General features: G+C 39.0%; 1 protein-coding gene across 2 annotated transcripts in view; it reads right to left on the bottom strand.

Annotated features, from left to right (window-relative positions):
* Nucleotides 1-2349: 2349 nt before the first annotated feature.
* The window catches only part of SLC10A7 (solute carrier family 10 member 7), a 194724-nt gene continuing 177715 nt past the window's right edge, over nucleotides 2350-19358 (bottom strand). For both annotated transcript variants that reach the window (XM_075929990.2, XM_075929991.2), the window contains 2 exons: nucleotides 9717-9862; nucleotides 2350-5473 (listed from right to left, as the gene is read on the bottom strand). In XM_075929990.2, the coding sequence (XP_075786105.1) occupies nucleotides 5429-5473; nucleotides 9717-9862 (191 nt within the window). In that variant the 3' untranslated portion in view covers nucleotides 2350-5428. The remainder of the gene's footprint in view (nucleotides 5474-9716; nucleotides 9863-19358) is intronic.

Here is a 19358-nt window from a genome sequence, read left to right as displayed (position 1 = left end):
GAGCATTTGGGTTCTTGTGGAACCCTTACTTTCACTTCGCAGAACCCCAGGGTTCCGCGGAGCACCATTTGGGAAACACTGATTTACATAAACAGGAGAACTGTAACACTAAAACAATTGTAATGAAGAAACAAACTATCTAATTATGAGAGAGGGGTCTAATTCTAGTAGAGAAAAACTGAGAGAAAATGCTGTCAGGAGAGATGAAGCCAGAGGTGGTAGAGAAGGATCTGGGGGTGAAGGGGTGGGGAGGGGGGACTCGTGCATGTGCAGTCTAGGCAGTTAGGGAGCGCACGTCTGTCATGGCTGGTGCACGCACAGCCCAGTGGTACAGCTGTCAAAAATCTCCATCACTGGGCTCAGTGGCAGTCCACCGACCTAATGTGGAGCACCCACAGGGACATCTCTCTCGAAGAAGAACCCTAGGCTACTTCCCATCTCCCCCTCTTCACGTACCTAGTCCCATAGCAGACCCTCTGGAGCATTGGGGGTTGACAGCTCTGGAAAGGATGGTAGTTCCTCCCCATCAAAGCCCATCTGGGATTCTGGAGATCCGGGCCAGTCCTCAGACTCCTGTAAGCCCTCTGCAGCCTCCCATCTTGGGAGCACAGGGCAGGCGTCTGGTTCCTCTGGTGGCTGGGGCTTGACTCAGCTCCTGGGCTGATCTTTTATCTTGATAGCCACGCCCCCAACTTCTGGTCAGGTGATTGATTGGGGCCAGGTCCTGCCCAAAAGGGCTCACGGAGGGGCTCTTTCCCCTCCGGGTCAGTGGGTGGTCACCATGCCTCAGACAGAGATTTTGATCTAAAGTGCCTATCCAAAATAATTCACAGTTTGACAACTGTACTTGGTATGTAGTTCAAAGGTGTGTCTATACTTTCTCATCTAAGTATAGTCTAAGAAAGTACAATCTGTTTATATGGGAAACTGGGACTGATCTCAACTCTTGCAATCTGGGCCAGTGGAGATTAGGTTTGTTATGGGTTGGTGAGGACAAAGTACCACATTTAAAATAAAGCTACTCTTCATGTTCTCTCTTCACATGCTACATAACTTAGAACATTCTGAGAACAGAACTGATTCTCAAATAGCTTTTCTTGAGAGATTATTTCATAGTTTAACAGAGAGCTCACTGGAGAAGCACAAGTGTAACTGAAGGGCAGATTTTAGTCTCTTGTCTAATTGTTTGCAAGAGACCACGAGTGAGTATGACACTTTATAATAATAGTCATATAAGTGTATTTGAATAACAAAATGGAGAATTTATTATTTAGCTTCATACCAGATAGTAATTCTCCAAAGGCTTCATTCCAAAGATACCGCATCTATTTAATTGTAAAATAATTTGCATGACACAAGTTTAAAAACAGTATGATACCATGATAACCTGATATGCAGAGTTCTGTGGAAGATTGTGATTCAATTCCAAATGCAGTTCAGTGTTCATCTTTTAATGCTAGAATAATGTCAAAAATAGAAACAACTCTTTCACGCAAACTATTATTCTGGACTTGCTTCTCTCTACAGATTTACACACACACACACACACACACACACACACACACACACACACACACACAATATTTTTCATCATAGTTTCTATCCATTCTTGCATCAAGGTACTCCTTCAGAAAATCACGGTCATGTACAACCGAAGGTGAAAACTCTGATTAGGGAGCATACCACAAAGGTTTCCTCTTTCCGTGTTCACCAGAATAATTTATACAACTGTATTTTTGTGAAATCAAAGTGCTGAACTCCTCTACTTCTCTGTTGAAGGATATAAGTCATCAGTCTCTGCTGGGACTGCTGTTCTTTTAGCCTATGTGCCTCACAAACTAAACATCTGATTCACAATGTACAAGTACCAAAAATGTAGTGAATCTGAATTACAAATGAATTAGAAAATAATTTGACATGAACACATTATTTGGGTCATTAAACTGGTATACCTTTGGTGCTTTGTTTATTCCAACATATAAGAGATGATTAGCTGTTCCGTTAATTCTTTGGCCATATGATGAGTGATTTTTTTATAGTAATAGATGGAGCTTCAGATACAAAGTATTAATGACTGAGCGTAATCCTGAACAGAGGCAAAAATCTCATTTATATCAAAATAAATTTTATATTAAATGCAGATGGCCGAATTTCTCCCAATAAATTTGACGCCAAGGCCGGGAATATTCAGAAAGTCTGCTTATAAAATATCATTATATTCAAGTCATTTACCTAAATTTGATTACAACTTGCCATATCTTCTCCTTGGGTACTCATCTTTTCTCCAATATAAAAACAAGTCTTTGAAGTTATTTATATCAACAAGAAAAGGACTGCTTCTAGACAAAGAACTTTCTTCAATTTAATTAGTAAAATATTTTAAAAATTATTCACACTGCTTTTTAAAAAAGGAACACGCAGAGAATTCTACAACTTCTCTGACAAAAGAATGCAACTTCAACTTACAAAACAAAACAAACAAAAAACCCAACACAGCACAATCCCAGATGATCAGTTTCTTTCCCCTAATTTCACATTAACAAAACTAACTCCAATGCGTTCCTTTTATAAAGACATGTAGACATAATTAGAGGCATAAAATGAACACCGTAACTATTTTTAAACATACCAGAATATTTTGGATATGAGTAATTAAGTTCCACGTTTAAAAACGTATTTCAGATTTGCTTTATATCGCATTCAGAACAATACATCCAGCATTAATTTATGTAAAAACAGGAACAAACTTATAACATTTAGACTGCTCTAAACAATCATTAATTACACTCCAAAGGATCTCACAAAATTCTCTCTGGAAAATAGTCTTTAGAATGTTTTTATCACAGTAAAATTATAAAAAAAGACAGACATTTTAAATGGAATCTAAACTAGTTGTTGAACATACTGAAGGCGTTAGATTCAGTACATAGAGGTAGAACAATTGGAATATTAGCAGTGTCTTGTCTGTTTAGAGAAGACACAACCAATGAATGGGGAAAAAGCTACTGAGTATGCTAGAATTCTTTTGGTCATTTAGGAAACATCTAGATAGCAGCGCTATTTCAGGATATGTCTGGCATCCGGAAATAGTGTTTTCCGCATCTTAACAGCACACCCGTTATTTCAAGTGCAATCCAAATAATGGGGTTGCTATTCCGACATCCCGGTAAACCTCATTCCATGAGGATTAAGGGACTTGTCGGAATAGTGGTCTATTTCAAAATTTGGAGCTGTGTAGACAAACTCATGCTGTCTTTGGGCCTGATTCAATGCCTACTAAAGCCATTAGAAAGATTAATTCATTTCAACTAGAACTGGATCAGGTCTCTTTATACTTTGGGAGTTCAGAGACAGATTTGTGCAAGAAAAACAAAAAAAGCTGTAATGGAGCTAATGCCTTTTACCTAACCTTTGGCTGCTCTCAGTGCTCTTAAGCATTAGGTAAAAGAATTTTGATGCATATGGACCCACTTTATGGAAAACATTTGGTACAGTGGAGCTTATATTTTGGATCTAAAAACTTATGTCTGATCTATTTTTATAACCAGGTATGAGCACACCTCAAAAGGCACATTTGTTAAAAGCTATTACTCACTGGCCAGTGCCCTGTAGATTATTTGTATCTGAAAAGAAGCTTAATACAGGCCCAGTATTGCAAGTTGCTGAGCATCTTCAACTCTCATTTATGCTTAGTTTCATTGTCTCCACTCACATGACTGAAAACTAAGGGCATCAGTACCTTGCAGGATCTTTGTTGCTTACATGTTTTATAGATTATGGATTGAGGATTTCAAAATACATCACTGACAACCAGTACTAATGGCTGCTATTTTAATGCCAATGGCAATAAAAAACTCCGCTAAATCAAGACATCTCTGCTTGGAACCAAATGGAATCCTCTTATGTTAAACCAAGAACAACCAAGGAGAAATACAGCTAAAAATAATTTGACAAACACATAGTGACATGCATCCCAAGTTCCTTTTTGGATGGCACATCAAATGGTGTAAATGTTCACAGCTTACTGGAACCATGGAAGAGACAAACTAAGGGTGTTCCCCTTTGTGTTTGCAGATAATGCTTGCAGTGCAATTGAGTGAAATGGGAATAGATACATGCATTCTGATCTCTGAATTTGTATTTATCTTACTGTTTGAAGTTCTTTTTTTCCTCTTATTTTTTAATAGACACTCACTACTACCACAATTCCAGCAGACAGACTCCATCTTAGAGTCCATGTTAATGTACCTGTTCAAATTGCTTGACTTTTTTGAATAAGGTCCTTGTTGTGTGTTCAACTATATACCTATTCCCCTTTCTTTCTGGGCATAGATGTACAAATATCATTTCTGCATTCTTGGTCTTTTTCTCTGTGTATTAAAAAAACCTATATATTTTAAGAAAATATTTGCAACCAATTGTAAAATTAACCATGATAATGTTCTTGTTATTAGAAACATCCTTTATAATTTGTCTTACAACCGTCTCAATTAGAGAAAAATAACTGTCAACTTTCTTGTCCTCATGAGGTTTATTAACAAGGCAATATATAAAACTTAGCTTCTCTTTTACTACAGTAAAGATTCTATTTAAAAATAGCATCTACATTCTGTCATTGCAAATCTCTGTGTTGCAGTTGGGAGAGGGAACAGAAAAAAAATGTTCATCTTGGGTAAATAATAAAAAAGCCTCTTAGCTGCACAGCACAACTATTTCACTCATAACCCAAGAACCAGACCATTCTTTGAAGAAGCTTATGATGCACTTAAGATATACAATGCCATGATATCATAATACAGAACTGAAAGAAATTTCTTGAGAAACCATTAACTTTGAAGGAATGTCTAGACAACTGTGTCAACAAATGCAAATAATTTATGCTTCTCAGCTCCTACCCAATGGATGGCCCCATGCTGAGTATACACAAACTCAGAAGAAAAAGGCATGTCACAATCATATGACTAGGGAGGATAAGAGAATCACATAGAAATTTAAGTTAATCTTGAATAGAATTTCAGAAAGCACTTATCTAAAGTTAGCCAGCATAGGGATGTGCCCTGGTCATTTTAGCTAGCTTAAAACACTAACTTAGAGGTGTTGCAGCCTAGCTTCAAATGAGAGGTGATGAAGGGAACACAGCATTTTTAATTATTATGATAATTTTTTCTGGTAGAAAAATAAAAAACTAAATGACTACAAAATACTGTACAACCTCTGGCAGTAACTAACAAAGTGGCTTCTGGAAACAATGCTTTTGCCAAAAATGCATTTTAAGGCACTTAAATGGGTCTATCTTTTTAAATATACATAGAAAAATAAAATATATGCTGAAGCAACATTCACAAGTACCAGTTCTCAATTGTCTGTGAGTGTACAGTATAGTACATATATATATATACATTCGCTGTGACACGGTCTGCCTCCCTTCTTAGACCTTCACAGGTGCTTTAGGCTGTCTTGTTAACTTCAGTGCCTGCAAACATGAAACAAAATAGACTTTTATTGCATTTCAAAAGAATATAATCAAATACAAATCCAGCTTTTATTTCAGAGGGTGCAAATGGCTCAGTGTATTTCCAGGTGGCTCCGAGAGGCCATATTTATTATGGTTTTATAATTATCTTTTGACGTTGGCGCCTAACTGCACTCACTCTCTGCTTCATCCTCAAAGGCCAACATAGCACGCAGATGGATTAAACAGAGGAAAAAAGAGAGAAGATGGCTAGAATGATGGGAGTCTTTAGCAAAGCCTTACCAGTTGTGATGTAAATGTCTTTTGACACGGCTACATTTTCTTCTGCGCCACTATAGCATCTGCAAAAACCTGAATAACTGAAAAGTTTCCTTTCAGTGACAGTGTCAAGTTTTTCTTGCTATGACAGATTTTCATCATACCTGGATGATAAAATCATTTGGATCCATAACTGGGCTGTGTGTGCCTCTGCAGAGGCAAAGCAGCACCTGAAGGGGACAAATGCAAACTCTCTACTTGCATTCAGTCACTGTCGCTCACTGTGGTGCTAGGGAGTTAAGGGTTACACTAGAACCTATGTCCTTCATGAGTGGCAAAAGCCAGCAGAATAGCACTTGAGCGTTTGGAGAAGATTGCCAAAGCATCTCTGCTGGGTTAGTTCTCAAAAACACAACTGTTAGGTTCTGCTCAAAAAAAATCTTGTTAGGCAGATAATCCAATTATTGACCTGTTTTAAATGCCCTTTTTTGAGACAGACTGTTGTGAAAGTTAAGGAGAATCCACTCACACAACACTTAGGAGTACTCCCTTGACTTCAGTTCATCTGGTTTCAGGCCTGTTTATAGTATAGAAATTGTATCAATTGCATTGATTGGTGATCAAATATCACTACTTCCTTTCTGAGAAGTCCCAGATGGCAACAATAAAGCAACAGCTCAATCAGTCCTGTAGCCTCTCTCATAGTAATTTTATATATACTTAATGTCTATATCAGTTCCTTCAGTTTGTCAACCATCCCATTAAATATTTATACAAGACTGATACCTTCAATATGCTGACAACAACCAACTCTATGTTGCCATGGTACATGACCCAACAAGTGAAGTTGAGCAAACTGCCCCATGTCTAGCTCAGGTTCAATTCATACAAAGGGCAGACAACCACTGTAGGTTGGTGGGGAGAGGCACTCTTGATTTAGGGAATACACATGGAGGCTAGTCCTCAGACTGACAGTGTTGGTGCTGGCTTAGATCTTAGCTGCTCCTGGATGCTCAGTAAGTAGCTGTGAAGAATGTTTTCTTTCAGTTGCAGTTGGACAAAGAAACATGGCCTTTTCTTTTGAGTGAGGCTCTACTTGATTTATCCATGCCTTTGTCCTGTGGTGATAAAATTGCTGCAATGCATCCTACCTGGTACTGGACGCAGATGTCTGTTTATTAAGTAGTGCCTCCTATGGCACATTACACCAGTGCTCTGTGAACTATGGAAGCTTCCAGTCAGCTTCTTGGTGAAATATAGTGAGTTGGAAAGAAGCTTTACATGACCTGATTCCTTGAGAGGCCACTTCTTTTCTAGGGTGTAAGTCAGCAACTTCTCACTTTAATGGTGCTAGTTTTAACAGGCCATTGTTTAAAAAGGGGCAGGGAGGAATGGCAGGACATTTTCTAAGAGGTGTCCTCAACTCTTGAAGTTAACTCATAACTCTTATAGGTCCAAGAGAGAGTGGCTTTCCTGACCTCCCTCAGGGAACAGGCAGACTGGACCTACCCTGAAAGGGCACTTTAACATATGTAGGTTGGTATGAAAATGGAGACTATTATTTATGGATAGATAGATGGTTAAACAGCAATTTTTATTTTGTGAGATGGGATTTGGTGAGTCTTTGCATTGTAAATATTTGTCCTTTAGCATTTTACATTTTTCAAGCTTGTAGAAGCTCCTTGGCAGATGCTATTTAAAACCAATGTAAAAAATACATTAAAAATAAATTGGGCATATGTAAAGACCATGTGCCCCAACAAGCATAGGCATTTAACGATGGCCAAAATTTAGCCATTAGAAACCATACCCTAGGACACTATGTAGCAAAAAAGAGGGGAGAGTCACAATTTCAATCTTGTTTGAGTAACTATTTCTTTCACTTTGTAGTTTGGCAGATTTTGCTGCCATATTTACAAACTAAAAACACCCGACTGCAGATGAACCTCTAAATATTTAAATTCAATTTCATACAAGCTGATCACATGTACTATCATAATTAAGCAAGAATGTCAGTGGAACTGAGTACTGTGACTGGATAACCGTCTCCCACTGCAAGAGAAATGCCAAAGTGAAGCCAAGGTGTTTATAGAAAATAAACATCAAGGCGATGATGACATGTTTATTTTCAAAGCGGGAGACCATTATCCAGTCACAACATTCAGTTCTATTGTAATTATTGCATCTGTACCAAAAACAACTTCATTGATTGAAAAAAAATAGAGTAATTAAAATAATATTCAAGTGAATAACTTGGGAGAAATGTATTGGTGCAGCAGAATGACAGGTTCTCAAAATGTCTTTATTGCAGCATTGTAGTTTCAGTAGACAATGTGTTTGGTGCTTAATGAACAAGAAACAAGTGCTTGGTGCAGCTCCAAAGGAGAGTGCAATGGTGGTTCTAAATCACTTTCCTTTACTCCCCACCCTCAATCTTGGCCTGGCTTTTGCTAATCCAGTGCCCTGCCCGCAGGCTACTGTAACTTGTAACAAATGGCAACAGACTCAAGTGGCCTGTAGTACAAGTGGGGATCACAGATGTTCAGATGAGCTCTAGCTATTTTCCCTATTCTGGCCACAGGGAGGAATGAAACAATACATGAGCTGTGATGCCCTAGCAGGGCGGTGATCATCCCCCAGTACTGGTGACAGTTTTAACTGCTTTTTTCAGGAACAGCACAAAGTTGGGCTCAGACCCCTGTGAAGATCAGGACTACTGTGTCTGTATTGATAAAAGGCCAGCCTGAAAGGGCTTTTTTAGGGGATCGATTTTTAAGGTGAATTTTAGGCCGTGAATTTTAGGCCAAGATTTTCAAAATGACTAGTGCCCAACTTTTAGACAGCATTGAAGATCCACTCTCTGAAAATTGTGACCCTTTCACGTGTTTCAAAGAAACAAAAAAACAGAAGTGCTCCAAATCGCAAGTCTGAAAATCTTAGTCTTTAAGTTAGATACAGGCTTTGTACTGAGAGCAGTGGAGGCTGATGTCCTCTCTGGCTGCTGATGCAACAATCTAAACATGTTTATTGAAAATGTGAAATTCTGAAAATTCCAGTCAACTTTCTTCTCTACCTACCAAGGAGACTTGGGCAGTGGCAGTGTAAGCTATCCCACACTGTGCGGTAATGTCCCACTACTTTTACCTCAAGGACTCCCTGTCTGGGTGAGAGTTTCCCAGTCTCTAATACCCATTCAATGCTTGTCATTTCTACTAACCAGAGGGGCCAATTAGTGTCCATCACCAGGATTTGTTTCTCTGGTGTTGGTATTTCTATATTAAGAACCAGATAGACACACCATTACGCTTAGTTCACATGGATGACTGAATAGCTGTCAGACGGTAACAGCATCAATCACTGCTGTACTAAACGGAATTTGACCCATGTGACAGCCCTATGAACCAGCCAATGCTCTATTTTTGCTTTTAAAACTTGACATGAAATACCATTCACCACCTAGTAATCTGTATATTTTTCATAAGAATAAAGGGCAACATAATATAGGAAAACAATGAAAGGTTTCGTCCTGAATGATTTTAATTCATTGCATACAGGGCTCTCATTAAGAAACATCAAAACTCAGCAGAGACAACGGTCCTCAGAGTGACAGATGTATGAAATCTCATCAGAAGAGAAATTCCAAAGTTAGCTTTATTTGATAGAGTTTGGCTCATGTTGCAAAGTTCAGATCTAGCAAGGGCCCTTTTTATTGGGGGTTTTCTGTGTCAGATGTGTGGTTTACTAACGAGCAAGGAGCCAGCTGCAGAGGTCTGATCTGGATCTGAACTTCTTAAAAATCTGGGATGTTTGAACCCTGGGTTTTCATTCAGTCTTATCATGGATATCAACACCATAAAGCAAGAAAGGAAAAAGGAAACCAATGTGCCTTGATCTATAAGAACATCAAGGCTTTCAGAGTTACTTTTACTTACATTAAAAATAGTATTCTGCATTATAAATATATGTCTGTGGGAGCATTTCTTACCTTCTGTCTAGAAACCATCCAGGATTTTATAGTTGGTACCAACACACTACCAAGAAGAATCTGAGCTGGGTGATAGATAAGTAAGGGGACGGTAATTAAAGACAGGTGCTCATAGCCGGCAAATACAATGTTCAGCATTGGAATCCCTGCGGGCACAAAGACAACAGACTTAAAACTTGACTTTTCTTTTCACTTGAAGGGTCACAGTCAAACATTTTACCAAGATTTCAACCAGACAAAAAGAACACTTTTACAAGAACAAAGAGACAGAAGGATCTTATGAAAGGCAACCCTTCCTCAAGATTTACAAAACAGCTACACTGCAGAGGTCTCCTTCTGCTTCTGGCTAAACCTTGGACTACCAGAAAGGTTTCAAACAGAAGTTCCTTAATTGAGTCGACTGATCTTGCTGGAGGTGACTGTGCAGATGCTGGAAGGAGTCTTGGATTCCTTTTGTTTTCCTCTTTCTTTGCTCTATTTCCACTTTTCTCACTTGTCCCTTTGAACCTGCCCATTTCCTTCCATTAATAACCTTCCACCTGTCCCATCAGCTCTGTAGGAGCCCTATACTCCTACTAACTCCTGATGCACTCCCTTTTCAGAGAGAAGAGTTCAGGCATCAGCCTACCATCTCTGACTGATGCATATGGCTCATGTGGAGCCAAGTCCAAGGGAACAAGGATGTAAAGGGTTAACCGGTTAACCTTACTGGGAGATGCTTACCAGGTAGGTAGTTAACCGGCAGCCTGGCTAGGCTGGAGCAGCCCTTCCCAACCTGATGTGGGTGGGGCACTGCTCCATCCTGGCCAGGTCCACCATGACATGGGTTGGGGTACTCCATCCCAAATGGGCTGAAGCAGGCTCTGCCCGTTGCATGGTGGCCCCCTCCCTGCGATGTGGCGGGCTCAGCAACTGGCAGTGTGATCTGCTCCGGCTCAGCGGGGCCTCTCCTCATCTGCGTTGTGGGGGGGCCACTCCAGCCTGGCTAGGTTCACCACGCCACAGGGTTACTCCAGCCAAGTCGGATTGGAGTGGCCACCCCATGTGTGATCCCAGTTAACTGATTAAACAACTTTTAACTGGTTTAAGCCAGTTTAAACAGCTTAACTGGTTAACTTTTTAAATGGGATTTTACATCTGTACACAGGAACATTCATTTATTAGCGAGATAATATCACTTCCCACTCTGGTGAGAAGTTTCCAAAGAAAGGAAGGAAGACAGATGTCCTAATGAACTAATGGTGCAGCACAAATAAACCGAAGAAGTTAGTAGGGAAGTAGGAAATGGTTCACAATGGAGGCTGGGCAGGGCTGGATTAAGACATGCTAAGGCCCTAAAACAGGGCTACTCATCTTTGGAAGCCCCAGGGGGGCCACAATGATACTTGCAGTACACGTCGAGGGCCGCAACTTAAGTATGGTTGCATATACACACAAATATATGCAAATAGCTTTTTTCACACTGATGGGCATTAATACAAAGATTAAGGCAAGACTATACAACATGCAGGCCCATTTAAGTAGTTCTGCTGATATTAATAAAATGCAATATTTACCCGACTGCCACCCATATGACAGCACTTTTAACAAGCAATGACAGTCCAGGAATTTAACTACTAAAATGAATATGAAGGGAGGCCATTATATGGACTACTTTTTTGTTTTGGCTCCCACCTGCAGGCTGCGTGTTGAGCCCTGTGTAAACGCATACCTCACCGCAGGTCGCAAACAAATGGGCTGCGTGTTGAGTTGCCCTGCCCTAAAGTATATCAAGTTTAAGAGGTCCCATGCATTACCAAACAAATGTGTATTATTCTAACAGAAAGGACAATGAAAAAGAAACAATAATGTTTTATATTTGCATATATACTGGTACATAGGCGAAGATGCAACTAAAAAGTCTGTACTTAGAAATCCCTCATAATCTGAGGCCCTAAAGTGTGGCTTATTTAGCTTGTGCATATATTCTGCACTGACGGGGGGTTGGGAGAAGTGGAAGTAAAGCTCTAAATGCAGGACATTTTCCCTAGGAGTCTTAGTTTGAGCTCAACAATGCCATTTCCATTATACTTTTCCAAGGAGATTCTTTACAGATAATGCATTTGTATGTCTCTACCTGATTCCACCATTATAAACTAAAACAAGTTATCCTTTTAACATATTTGTTCTGTAAAATAAGTCTTAAAATATATATAATCTGAAAAGTCCTCTTTTTTGTAGACTATTTTTCCACATAAGGCTGGAAATAAAACACAAAACTCCAGGGAAACCGATTTTACTCTGCGGAAAAAGATGGCAGGGATGAAATCTACTAAACTTTCACCACAAAACCTGAATAGGTGAAATTTTTATCACAAATGAAAATGTGTGCGTAGAGGATAGTAAACCTCAGCTGAATTTGGCAGAAACACGAACCATCTGGATGGTGGGGGTTTAAATGAACGCAAACCAAGAAATTTGGATAAATTACCATGTGCTAAACCTGCAAAGTTTCACAAAGGTCTAGTGCAGGAATAGATCATACTACCTGAAGGCTACTGAATGACTTATGTGTAATGAACTCCAGATGTGAGTTCCCGTACCTATGGACAAGTTCCACATCACACATATCATCTATAGAATTAACACTACTGATAGTAGCCAGAAAGAGAGATGAAGGCATGAACACATCACTAGAAGATCAACAATGTGTTCCCTCTTCAGGGGGTTTGCCTGTGACAGGCCAGTGTGGGGAAATTTGGACTGATACTATCTTTGTTCTGTCATGTGCATATAAACAGATACAGGATACCTTAGAGACTTCAGCCTACCACTTTTCAGAAGCACTTCATTGTTACTTACCATTTAAAATAATACATTATTTTGCGTAAAGATGAAACAGAATGAAGTTATCCAGGTGATTACTTCAAACGCATCATTGTTCAAAATTTTTTTTTTAAGAAACAGAAATTTATTACTATGCTGTCCATGAAACAGGGGTGTAAGACAGAACATGTGATCTATCACTGCCTTGTCTGGACCATATAGAGGATCACACATGAAAGTACCAGCTATTCTCTAAGGGTGCATCTACACAGCACCCTAAACTCGAAATGGTGAGTCTACATAGCGCCGAATTTCAAAATAACATACTATTTTGAGCCATCCCATAACCCCTCGTGAAACCAGGTTTACCAGGATGGTGAAATAGTGTACCTGTTATTTTGAAAAATATTTTGAGATTCCTCCTGAAACACTGGCTCCTGGTTTGGCCAGAGAGTCACTACTAAGATGGCAAGATACTTACTCCCACCAGCTGATGGCATGGATCTACCAAAATTACTAATTCTAAGAAACACTAACCTCCCACTTCATTTGTGAACTCTTCCTCTTACTGTGATCCCAGAACAAGTGTTGTCTCCCTCCCTAGTTTGACAGCATAAAGCCTACTTGTCCCACATTCGCAGCTTTCCCTAATCCTGCTCCATGAATGATCCAAAGATGCTGCCTGAACTCATCCTTGTTCATCCTCTGCAGCACACTTCAGGAGCTCCTTTTAATCCAGCTGATCAGTTTCTTTATGTAAAACCACTGGTTCCAATCCTTCAAGCCGCACTCATACTAATAATCTTTACTTACAGGCCTATTCCCAGTGAAAAACCATTAACATAATAAAGGTCTGTAGGACTGGGTCCAATATTATTAAACAAACATCTCCAAACAACATTGTGGGCCTGTCATCAATCCAAAACGGGAGACATTTAAAGTTGTTTTTGTTGTGCCATATCTTAATCAAAATGATAAGTCCTGTTAGACTTGTGAAAGGCAAGGAGAGTAAATGATAACCTGTAGTAGAAAGTGAATTCACCAAGGTATAGGGACTTTTCTGAACTTTCAAGGTATTTCTGAGGTTAGTGGATATATTTGGATAGATACATATGATGGATAGTTGCATTGCTAAAGATTAATTTGCTACACATGGCCACCATGCTGTTTTTGCACAATGAAAACAGTTTTATTTGCCACCCCAAACTTTAGAACTTCAAACATAAAAAATAGCTTTCTTGTATTTAGAGGACTATCTGAAAAATGTCTTGTTAATATGTCTAATTGGTGAGCACATTAATTTAACTTAACAAAATGATAATTATAATACTGTGTTTAGCATTTAGAAAGCATAGTTTCATCCAGAAATCTGAATGCACTTTATAAAGGAGAATAAGCACTTTACAAAAGGTAAATTATTCCATATTTACTTAGAGAAATTAAGAAAGAGCGCTTTACTGTCTAGCCTAAGGTGACACAGGAAACTAATGGCAGAAGCAGAACTACAATCCTGATGACTAATCCTGTCCTAGATCCAAAATGATGGACATATTCTTCAAGTCCTGGGCTGAGAACAAACATGAGAAATTTTAGCTTAAAAGTTAATTTTCTGAGGAACAGTTATGAGTCAGTAAAAAACTGGGAAGTAAAATGAAGGCTGTCATCCATAACTGCAAAATATTACAACTACTGTGACAATATAATTAGATTATTGGATACTAAATGATCCTTAATCCATATATTGTTTAGATACATGTCACAACAGTAGCTCTTTGTGAGCCATCACTGTGCAATTACAGTACAGTTCCATAATTCACTAGGAAAACCTGACTAGAGGTGGGGTTGGGGTAACTTTTCAGATACGCATTAAGGAAAAAAATCACGTTAATTTTTTATGTAGCTCTTGCTTACTGCAAACCCAACCTTCGCCACCTTTAGTGTCTGTAGTAAATATGGCATTGGGGAGTAACACAGATTAGATGCTCAGATACTCATGTCAGTAATGGTGAAAATAAAATGTTAGAAATTTACTTTTTTACTGGATAAAATATACTCCCGAATTTTTTTTAAAAAAAGGTAAACACAAAGGTTGCATGTAATGTGCCAAGCAATACTCAAAATGTCTTTAATCCCAGTAAGAGTCCATAGGACTACTACTGTAGTTCTATGTAAAATTTAGCCATTTATAAAATAGATGTACCCAAAAATGTTATCGAATACCAGGTAAGAAAATCTTGCAAACTCTTAATTAGGAAAAATACAGACTTTTTAAGGTACAAGAGCAAATTGGAATCCTGATATGCTATTCTGTTTTGACCTCCTATAATAAAAAGCCAAATAGGTTTCTTTTTTAAATGCTGTAAAACAAACAAGCAAGCGAACAAAGAGAGCCCTTATCTTGATTCCTGGTCTAAGCGTGTATGTAAAGTTTCAGCATGCAATGTATTTTTATGGTTAGGCTGTGAACTGCTGCTGACTGAAGTTACAATGGAAACAGTGACTGAAACAGTAGTGACATGAGCAGGTGCTGTCATAACAAAAATAGTAAAATGAAGGGGATGCATTTAAATCTTTCAGATGGATAGCACAGAATGAAGGTGCTAAGCAAAAGGGATCTGGTTATCTTTATTTTGGTTTGTCTACTCCTGTTTTGCTCATCACTTATAGCATACTCTCACTGACTCTAATAAAAGCAACAGCAACACTAAGCTAGTTCAGTAGAAGTTTGTGCAACATAGAGCACATACACTAAAGAAACATACATAAGGCCAGTTAGACACCTCTCAGGTTCTCTCAGAACACACTGAGTATCCCATCTCATTGTCCATGGATTTTGTTAGTGTATGTGCAGTCTTACCTGATATGATCCTATTTATCAGGACATGTACTGCTACATGCCCTGGGTGATGGATTTTGTTGTTTCATTTTTTCTTAAGAGTTGTTGGGCCAGATCAATCTTTTCTTACACTACTGACTTCACTGGCATTAGTCCTGATTTACGCTGCTATCAGAAGAAGTTAAATCAAGCCTGTCCTTCATTTTTTGCTGGGATTTTAGATTCTTCTATGGCTTCATTGTACAATCCCCATGACATAAATCAGAGGTGGCCAAATAAATTCTGACAGATACATGGTGAGGTTTACACCCATTCACCTCCAAAGAAAGAGGGAGCCATCAGACCTGCTTAGAGGAGAAGCCAGCACCTCATAAGATATGAATATTAGAATGAAGGAACACCAAGGATCATCCAAAAAATGTCCCCTCCTCTGGAGAAAAATAATTAAAAAACATCTAGACAGCCATCCATCTTTCCAAGTCAGATTTTCCTTAGTTCTCATTCCCTCAAGCTTGTTCCTTTGTTCTCCCTCTCCTGTCTGCATTCATTCTTTGTGTGTTGCCTCTCAGTCTTTGGTTCCTGTATTCCTTGGGGCTCTCTTTTCTCTTCTTTTGGTCTTTGATGTTCTCCTTTCCCCTAAACTTTATTTTTCCGCATACTCTCTTTCCTTTTTCTCAATTTTTACCTTTTAGCTGATGTTCTTCTGCTGCATGAGGGTCACAGTTCCCCTGCCACTTACAGCAGTGAGGATCAGGTGTAACTCCACCGAAGGCAAAAGCGCTATACCAGTTGTAAACAGGTGTTATGAGAAGAAAGTTGGAGCCTCTGGAATCCCATTTTTTACAGATGTTTCTGCTCTTTTCCCATGTGTTTCACCACATGAAACATTAAAGCATGTTGTGATAGAGTGTGAGAGGCCTAGAGCTGACCCAGGGCTCTGGTCACTAAAGGTACTAGCTATTTCCCTCCTGGAGTACATTTAATCTGGAGGGATGGGTGCTCAATGACTTAATTGGACAGGAGGCTGAAAAGCTAATGAAAGTAATCCACCAGTCTGCTGGGAATAGTTAAAAGTACAAGAAGGAAGAACATGAGAAAAGCAGGCAGAGACCAGGGGATGGGATCTCAGGATGGTGTGATATTTCCCACTCACTACACAGAGTGGGTTAAGTGGGAAGTTTACTTTCAGTTGAAAGTGGCTACAGAAGGCTGTATTGGTGAATAGAAGAACATAAATATGGCCATACTGGGTCAGACCAAAATTCCATCTAGCCCAGGTCCATCTAGTCTTCTGACAGTAGCCAGAGGGAGTGAACAGAACAGGTCAAGAAGTGATCCTTCTCCTGTCATCCATTTCCAGCCTCTGACAAACAGAGGCTAGGGACACTCATCCAGAGTTGGTGGAACGGACCTAAGAAATAATACAATGGGGTTTATAAACTCAGAAGGGTCTCCCCGGGTTTGTGGTGATACAGAGGGTGGAGAAGCTAGCCTGTTACACATATAGAATAGATATGTGAGCAAGAGAAAAGCTGCTTACCCAACTTCATGGCTAACATGGCTAGCAATAACGATGGGGCAGCTACAACATAAGGGTACTGAAAAAAACTCCCCTAGCCTATGTAAGTATGCTGATTTGTCCTCAAGATTGCAGTTTGGGTAGCACTAATCTAAGGCTCCTGGTTCCCTAGTAACTAACTCCCCCAGCCTTGCACCCAGTGTAACCTCACACATCTTTCCCTGCCTCTCTCTCTCTCCCCCTCGTTGCTTTCACATTTTCTAGTCTCCTTTATACGAGGCCCTATGAAAATATTATGCTGCACTTCATTACATTTAGTTAACTGTAAAATAATAAAAAAGTCCTACAAGATTTGAAGGTATTTTAAAGCAAATTTAAATATAGGGCTCTTTTCATCTAGCTATCATTGCAGTCATATAAATGAAGCAAATTAATTTTAATGCTCCAAGGTACTGATTCTGTGTCACCATGGTTGACAGGATCCAACCAGACTTTATGAGATGGCATTTGACTTTATGGAAGTGAGCACTCTGCACGCATTTACAATTTTACAGGGACTTTAAGCTGTCATGCTGAAAAATGTTTATAAAACATTAATCAAAAAGTGCCTCTTTAATACAATGCATTGTCTGAAAGATGTTAGAAGGCACATATTGTAAATGGATTCTTTTTCTGACTAAAGTAATTTCTACCAAAAGCATTTCCCCACTGCTATACAAGTACACAGTGTGGATAGATAAAGAGCACTTTCTCAGCACATTACTACCTGATCCAAACACTTGGGAAATCACTAATGTACAGCATGCCATATTTCCATGTCACACATGACACATTTGTCTAAAATTACCCAACAGAGTTTGACATTGCAGCATATTCTATAGCAGAGCTTTCAACTGACATCTGCCAAGTAAGAACTTCAAGTAAGAGCTTTCTTCTTCTAACAAGCAAGAAAGAGTTTTCTTTTATCCTATACCCATGATGGAAAGGATAAAACAATAAGTACTGGCTCTCAGTTTTTCTATTTTAATATGTTTATTTTATGCTCCCTGAATTTGGAAGCTTCCTCATAGCAGCATTTCATCACTTGCTGCTTTCAACAGTACTGCTATGATTTGAGAGAACTTAATATAAAATTTTATTGCTACCAAAATACAGACTATTATATTTCACCTCCGAACCTGAATTACGTCTAGCCGCTATACTTATTTACCTTATTGTTCAGTTTTTCCCCTTAAATGTTGGTATACCAAACCGTTTATCCTAAAACTTTATCACTTACATTATTGGACCACATTCCAAATCATTTGTGCAATTGCATATATGAGAAATTCTGTATTTTTTACATAGAGAAACTTTTTTGGAACAACAGAAAGAATACCACTGAAAGTATGGACCCATAGCCATTCAGAAGATCAGAAGAAAAAGTAATTATCACAAAAGCAATGACAACCATTAGAATGCAATCTTGGTCTATAGATTTGTAACATTTTATTTTACTATACCTTTCTACTAAGTCAATTATCATGGTTATCTAAGGGCACGTCTACACAGCAGCATTATTTTGCAGTAATAGTTATTCCAAAATAACGTAGTGCACATCTACACAGCAAGCCTGCTATTTCCAAATAAATTCAAAATAATGGGATTTTTACTCCGACTTCTGTAAACCTCATTGTATGAGGAGTAAGGGAAGTTGGGAGAAGAGTGCTCTACTTCAACGTAAGTGCTGTGTATACATGCCCAAAGTCAAAATAAGCTATTTTGATTTACATTATGCACCTGATGTAGCTCAAGTTGCATAGCTTATTTCGAGCTTAGCCTTGCTGTGTAGACATGTCCTTTGTGTCCTACAAGGAAACAAGACATTACTGAGGTACTAGCTTCTCTTTTCTAACTTGTACTGTTTTTCTGCAGGATCACTTCAGAAGCTGATTAAAAAAGAAGGGCTCCCAAAGCCATTTGGAAGCCTTCTTTATTGAAAAAATACCCATTCAGACAGGCAAGTCTTGCAATGGGATCTGTCTGAGACAAGCAAGACATGAGCTCAGTTTGATTGGCAGCAGTGGGAGTTCTATAAGACCCTACCATTAAGAACATACTGCCAAGTAGTCTCAGAACTCTACTGGCAGTTTTGCCAGCTACATCTTCCCTGCTATGACAGTGTTCTCAGAGAAGTGCAGGGAGAAAGGTAGTCATGGGTAAGAGTAGATTCTAACCTGTTTAGGGTTTAGAAGATGACAACAAAGCTATTAAAGCAGACAAGGACTTGAATGAGGAGCTGTTATTGAGCACAGGGCACTGGTGACATACTCCGATCAATCTGTCTTGTTCAGGGGAGATGTTGCATATTGTACCAGATGGTGCTTTCATATGACTTTCACAGTTATCTAGGCAGAACACACTGCTATAGTTTAGCTTTGAGGTGACAGAGGATAAACTACTATAGCTAGCCTGTGGCTTAGAGGAAGAACTACACACTTCT

The sequence above is a fragment of the Pelodiscus sinensis genome, chromosome 4 (genome assembly GCF_052426305.1).
Source record: "Pelodiscus sinensis isolate ZL-2025 chromosome 4, ASM5242630v1, whole genome shotgun sequence".
Taxonomy (NCBI): Eukaryota; Metazoa; Chordata; order Testudines; family Trionychidae; genus Pelodiscus; species Pelodiscus sinensis.
Note: the sequence above shows the minus strand (reverse complement) of the source record. Positions and strands in the feature narration are given on the sequence as shown.